Raw genomic sequence first — 7500 nt, 5'->3', positions numbered from 1 at the left:
TGGTTAGAGTGTTGAACTTATGATCATAAAATTGTAGTTTCGATTCCTGGACTGGGCGGCGCATAGTGTTTTTGAGCAAAACACTTGATTTCACATCGTTCCAGTCCACTCAGCTGGCGAAAATGAGTAACCCTGCGACGGACCGGCGTCCCGTCCAGTGGGGAATATATGCACCATGGAAATCGGGAAACTGGCCCTATGATTCTGTATGACTCAGGAAGGATCTTTATCCTTAATAGCCTCTAAAGATGGGCTCTGTAAGTCAGACTTACCATCGACATACTATGAGAGAAACTTTGATGGTTACTTTAGGACCCAAATGCATTCTATGAAAGAATATGTAACCAGAACAAGACTACACTCCGCCACTGAACATTGCTATCTCAGTTATAGAAATAAAGTACAAATTACATATTTTAAATATAGAAGGGGTAGGTTAAGTATATCAGTGAAAAGCCAAATTGATATAATTATAAAATTTAAAAATTCGATGACATTAAAATCTAACTGAATATTTGGAATTGTGAATATACAAGGACAAGTACACATATAAAACCCGACTGATTTTAAAAGATAGTTTCGACCATCTACATTTAAAGAAATTTGAATGTTTATTAAGTTGTTTTACCAATGTCCTAATGTAGAAATATCAAGAAATATGTAAACAAGTAACTTAGCAGTTCGGCAATAAGAGGCCGAGAGAAAATCGCTAGGCCTTAAGAAAGTCTTGGGGTCGATTTGTTCGACTAAAACCTGTCTTCCCTGTTCCCCAGCATGGTCGCAGTCAAATGACTGAAACAATTAAAAGAAAAATTCTTTATTAACGATAAATCTCAAATGAATTCACACACACACACACGCACACACACACACACGCGCGCGCGCGCACACACACACACACACACACACACGCACGCACACACACACCACACACACACACACACACACACACACACACACACACAATGACTTGGGAGAAACAGAAAGGCAGTAAGCTGCTTGAGAGACACGCACCCTGCATCTTCTGGAATTCAAACTTTCCGCCTTTTTTCCCTTCAAAGGGATTCTTAATTACTATAAGCTACTATTTATAGCTGTATTCACTTTGAGATATCGTTTTCTCTCCTTCGATCCCCAGCATAAGACCGCTTACCCCAGTTCCATGACGTTCAATTGTAAAGTTCAAGACCATCAGTTTGAGGGGAAGGGACAAGTCGATTGCATCGACCCTAATATTTGACTGGTGCTTTATTTTATCGAAGCCAAAAAAAAAAAAAAATGATAGGAAAAGTTGAATCCAGCGGGATTTGAACTCAAAATGTGAACAGTCGGAAGAAATACTGCAAGGAACTGTGTCCGACGTTCTAACATCTGTGCCAGCTGACTGGAACATTTATTAGTTTCTTCTCTTTAATTAATTAAAAAAAATAGACCGTAAATTGAAAGGAGTAAAATAAGTTCTTACGTTTATGTCATCCCCTAAGGACACTATGGGTGAAAATAAAGCAGAGGTATTGGATATTGTGATGAAAGAGAAAATAGAAGTTTGTTGACGTATATTTCAAAGTAATGTAATCTATTCATAAATAAAATAAACTGCGATGCTCTATGGTGTGTTAGATCATTTTGCTTCAGCACTAACTGCTAAATCTCCATCCCGAGAGGATTGATTTATTTTGGATATTTACTTAGTCTGATTAAGAGAGCATGCATGGTTATGCATGGTTATAACAGAACTGAAATCGAAGCTGCATAAGAACAATCTAGGTTGAAATAGCAATCTTTCAGTTGTAGAATTTTCTATGCTCTCTCTCTCTCCCTTTCCTCTCTCTCTCTCTGTCTCTCACATACATATTCAAGCATACCTATATGCATACATACGCGCATAATACACTCATTGATAACACGCACACAAACATGTACAAATACACTCACGCACAAACATTTAACCCTAAAACTGTTTTAAAGCCAGAGTACAAATATGTACATATATATAATTCGTGAATTAAAGTGCACTATGTACATATTAATAGATACATTCTTCCTCTTCCTCCTTCTTCTTCTCCCTCTACTTTGTCTTTCACTCTACTTCCGCCGTTTCTCTCTGTGTGCCTGTCTATCTATCTATCTGTCTATCTATCTATCTATCTATCTATATCTATCTATCTATCTATCTATCTATCTATCTCTATCTATCTATATGCAAATATGTATGTATGTATGTATGTATGTATGTATGTATGTATGTATGTATGTATGTATGTATGTATGTATATATATCGATATACGCTTATCACATCAAGTTGCTCCCGTAGGATTTCTGTCTCAGTATCTGAAGCATTTACAAACGTATGTGCTTTTAAATATGAATATGGCGACATATATGTAAATGTGTGTGTGAGCGCGTGTGTGCGTGTGTATGAAGAGAGAGAGAGAGAGAGAGAGAGAGAGAGAGAAAGAAAGAAAGAAAGAAGGAAAGAGAGGGAGATAAGCAGAGGTAGATAGATAGAGCGATAGAGATATACATACATCTATATTTATATATTTAAATGTATGTGTATACATGCGTGGATATTTCAGTATACGTATCTATATGTATGCATACGCGCGTGTGTCTGTGTGTCTGTGTATGTGTGTACTTGTTTGTTACACTTCTGGCAAAAAATGTCTGGATACGAATAGTAAATATATGTCTAAATATGTTTTGATATAAAGATAACGACTAAGTATCTGCTTGGTATATTTGCAAGTAACAAAATTTAATTAATTTATGATGTATGAATGATGAAATATTATTTCACACTTTCATCTTGTATTTGACATTTCTGATATTGCAAGGAACATCAATATTTTATTAATTTTATTGACATGTTATTTGGGGAAAAAATGGACTAAAAATTGTTACTATATGAGGCAATGGACTTATGTCAATTAAGTTATGTCTTAGTTTTGTTAGACCGGTGGATAAAAGCATAAGGCAGATCTTATTCTACAAATTATTCGAAATGATCATTTGATTCATTACTTATGTGTTTGCACTTTCATTTATATCTACCGCTGCTATACAAGTGTTGTATCCTTACGCCCCCAATATCGTAGTACGGTTGCTATTGTCGACGATAGATAAAGAATACACTGTAACAGAGTTATAAACAATACAAGATAGAAACAGCGGCAGTACCAAACGTAACGAACCAACAATCTTTTATTATCCAACAACCAATATTTCCAACACACTAACTCGATCTGTAAACTGTACCTGGACTTTGAAAACCAAACTACAAACTACCGACTACGTCAGACCGCTACTATTTATATGTAGTGCTCCCGTCTATTCTCGTCACAGGGTGTTGTACTCTTGCTACAACATCTCTCCTTTTGAGATTTCGAGTTCTGAAGGAATAAATAAATTTTATTAATCATTATTATTTTTTTAGTATCTTTTTCACTTGGGCCTTATCTCAAGGTGTTCGGTCTGTTTTCGTTTTCTCAAGCTGGTTCTACGGGACTCCATTACTTTCGGTTTTGGGACATCGAATACATCAAAAAATACTTCCATAAGAATTTCTCTTCGTTCTACGGTATGTCTCTTCTTTAGCTGATTTATGTGTCTCTTATGTTTCCAGTGTGGTCTTCTAATTACATACATCATACTTCTTATTCTTTAGGTTACAAGACCATCCTCCCAGACTTCTTTACCATTTCTGTAGGTTTTAAAGCGCACTTTATCTCCTACTTCTAAATATTTCGTTGCATCTTTCGTATTTTCTTAACATCTATTTTTCGCTGGCAATAACTTATCAAAAATCGATTTTATTCTTCTCGCGAACATCAACTCTGTGGGTGACTTTCTGGAATTTGTACTTGGATTGGAAGTTACTCTCTATATATCCTGAAGAATTTTGTTAGTGACTTGTCGTTACTCAATTCGTTCCTAGCTTTTCTTAACGTTCTTTTGAACGTAACCACGAATCTTTATACCTGCCCTCTTGACCTCAGGTGGAGGGTGGAGTGAAAATATGCGTTATCGTTTGCATTTTACAGAGTTTTTGAATTCATACCCCGAGAATATTTCGTTGCATCTTTCCATTATCGGAAACTAACGTATCTGGAACATCGTATCGCGCAAATAAATTCATATAAGAACTAGTTGTCTTAGCGGTTGGTTTATTGCACCTGCATACCTCTAGCCACTTTGTACAGCTGTCTACTACGTCTAGATAGTAAGCGCCGTTCACCGGTCTGGCATAGTCGATATGTAATATAGACCATGGGCTCTTAGTCTCCGGCGGTGATTGATTTTTACCCGAGTGCGCAACCTCGACAAATTCTCTCCAAATTTTCGATATCCCGGTTCATACTCGGCCAATAGAGCTAGGTCCTCATCAGAGCTTTCATCCTTGATATTCCCGGGTTTCCACTGTGGAATTGCTGCAATACAGGTTTTTGTAATGTAGTCGGTACTACAACTCATTGTGCATATATCAGAATATCGTCGCATATTGAGAAACTACTCGATTTTGTATTTTTATTCTGCTTTTTTTTAAAAAAAGCTTCTTTAATTTTTGCAATATAGTCATCGCCTACAAATTTCATTCTGATATCAGGTGCAGCAATTGGCAGTTCTTGGATAACGTTAGTCATAATACTTTTTATTTCATTTTCTGCTTGCAGTGCGGCTATCACGGTATCTTCTAGTGGTTCCATATTCTGGGGAATTACTCTCGATAGACAGTCCACATCACTAATATTTTGAAATTGTAATTTAGTGATATTATACCTCAACGTTGTAGTCGGTTCGCTGTATGGATAGGTAACCCTTTCTTTGACCCATAAATTGCAAGTAATGGTCGATAATCTGTTTGTAACAGAAAACTTCTACCATGTAGAAACCTGTGAAATTTTTTTTACAGCAAAGATAATCGATAGGAGTTCTTTTTCTATCTGACTGCTTAGCAAGTGCGAAATATGAAACACTGGTTTCGTACTTCTATCTTTATACTTGAGTAGCAAAACTTCTATTCCGTACTCCGAAGCATCAGACACTACAACAATTTCCATTTCAGGAAATGCGCTAGAGACAAATCTGCGATTAGAATTTTTTTTTTCTTCAAACGCATTTTGCCATTTGACCGACCAATTCCACATTACTTCTTTTTTTTAATAAGTCATTCAATGGAGCTTTTAATTTGTGCATGTAAAGAATTTAGTTTTGGTAGTAATTTGGTACATTTGTCGGAGTAGGCATATTCTTTATTGCGTCCGCCCTCGACGAGTCAGGCCGCCTACAATTTTTATCGACTATTGGCCTAAAGTACCCAATTTGAGTCAAAAAGAATTCGCATTTTCTTCACTCGAAGTGAACCCTTACTCTTTAATTTTCTTGAACACAGTTTTTATATGCTCCACATGCTGTTCATGTAAATTACTCTTAATCAATATAAGGAATTGCAAATTCACAATCAGATAACATAGCGTCCATGATTTGCTAAAATATTGCCGGTGCAGCCTTTAATCCAAAAGGTAACCGGGTATGTCTATACAATCCTCTATGTGTATTTATTGTCAGATACTTTGAGCATTTGTCATTTACTTTAATCTGCAAATAAGCGTCAGACAGATCCAATTTGGAGAAAAATTTTCCACCATTTAATTTTGCAAAAATGTCCTCGGGAGCCGCGAGTGGATGGTGGCGTGTCTTTAAGCAATCGTTGTCCTGTAGAGAAATCGGCACACAGCCTAATCTTATTATTTTTTTTAATGCACACCCTGGGCACCGCCCACTTAGAGTAATCCATCTTTTTGATGATTCTACTTTTTTTCAAATCTGTCCAACTCATCATTTACGATTTCACTTGCCGCCAACGGTACTTCTCTGTTAGATTTAAATACAGGCACAATAGTTTCACTTACTTGAAAGCAGGCTTCAGTCTTTTTACATAGATCTATGTCGTCCGATAGTATTTGAAGAAACAACTTTTTCAATTTTCTCTTCAATTCCTAAGACGATTTATTTTTAACGGGACAACCATTTATATTTTTGCAGTATGGGGAGGTACCATAAGTCAAATAACTCTAACCAATCTGTACCAAACAAATTGATTGTAATTCTCCACAATTAATATTTTTGCTTCGCGTGTTTCTCCTCGAAACGTGACTTCTGTACACATTTTGCCCATGAAATGTAATTTATCACCCGTCACGCCAAGCGCAATTTTAGCTGTTTTACGTAACCTCGGTTTCCCGATTTTTCTCCATGTATCTGCATTTATGATTGAAATATCCATATCCAACTGTAGTTTGATATTTACACTATTTAATTTTACATTTACGAATTTTCTTGTTTTTGTGTCGCATTTACTTTCTGCTGAAAACACCTTAGAACTTTTTGCGATCGACCCTCGTAAACTTGTCCTGCAGTGTGATCTCTTGTGACCAAGTTTCTGACAACTATACCATTTCCGGTTTTAAACGGGGGCAATTACTCTTTTTTGGTTGTAGGTTCCGGGTGGACTCATCTGCATTTTTGCGGAATCTTTCTCTTGAATTTTTTCATGTGTTTCAGGTTTACTATTCTTTGACATTCTTCTGCAATGGCCTGTAGGGTTAAGTCTTGGTTCGCTTGCTCCATTTTTGAGAGAATCCTTGCCCGAATTTCTATATCTTCGGTTGCTGTAAGGCCTTGTACAAAGATAAGGGATTTAAACATATCCCGAGTGAATTCCAACATTCCATTCGAGTGTTAGATAACGAACTTTTGTCACAAAAGATCGTTCATAGTAATTCAATAGTTTCTTGGAAACAAATATCACTCGACTTTTTGGGCAATATAAAGTTACAGCAGCTTTCATGCTTGGCCCGAGCTACCTGGCTTAGTAATAGCCTCACTTTCTCCTCGTCCGACCATGACTTGCAATCTTTGTTAAAAATTTCCTCGTACATTCTATAGTAGGCAGGAACGTAATACCTTCCTCCAGATTATAAGTGAATTCAGAAATCAAGTTCGCCACGCCGTCTGGCGTGAACGAATTTACCGAATTTTCGGACTTCCTTAGCTTAACTCAATTAACTGTTATTGTCGTTGTAGTATTTTCTTCTGCAACTCCTGTAGTTGTTTCTGTTGCTTCTCTTGAAGCTGTGTTACTGTAGATAATAGGTTCTCGATAATTTAACAATTTGTATGGCGCACAAATTGTCAATTATCCTACGTGAGCTTCGAAAAATCCTCGTTGCCAGATGTTATATCCTTATGCCTCCAATAGTGTAGTACGGTTGCTATTGTCGACGATAAATAAAGAATACACTGAAACAGTGTTATAACAATACAAGACAGAAACAGCGGCAGTAACAAACACGTAACGGACCAACAATCAATATTCCCAACACACTAACTCTAACTGTAAACTGTACCTGGACTTTGAAGACCAAACTACGAACTTCCGACTACGTCAGACCGTTACTATTTATATATAGTGATCTCGTCTATTCTCGTCAAAAGGT

The 7500-nt window shown here is 36.7% G+C and overlaps 1 protein-coding gene across 1 annotated transcript in view; it reads right to left on the bottom strand.

Annotated features, from left to right (window-relative positions):
- The window catches only part of LOC115225199 (probable G-protein coupled receptor 158), a 91961-nt gene extending 85377 nt beyond the window's left edge, over positions 1-6584 (bottom strand). Inside the window, exons 1-5 of the mRNA XM_036500740.1 lie at positions 6486-6584; positions 5372-5430; positions 4515-4744; positions 4307-4431; positions 3084-3135 (exon numbers count right to left, since the gene is read on the bottom strand). Of these exons, the coding sequence (XP_036356633.1) occupies positions 3084-3135; positions 4307-4431; positions 4515-4744; positions 5372-5430; positions 6486-6584 (565 nt within the window). The remainder of the gene's footprint in view (positions 1-3083; positions 3136-4306; positions 4432-4514; positions 4745-5371; positions 5431-6485) is intronic.
- Positions 6585-7500: the final 916 nt, after the last annotated feature.

This window comes from Octopus sinensis, linkage group LG2 (assembly GCF_006345805.1).
Source record: "Octopus sinensis linkage group LG2, ASM634580v1, whole genome shotgun sequence".
NCBI classification, from domain to species: Eukaryota; Metazoa; Mollusca; class Cephalopoda; order Octopoda; family Octopodidae; genus Octopus; species Octopus sinensis.
This window is presented reverse-complemented; position numbering and strand designations above follow the sequence as displayed.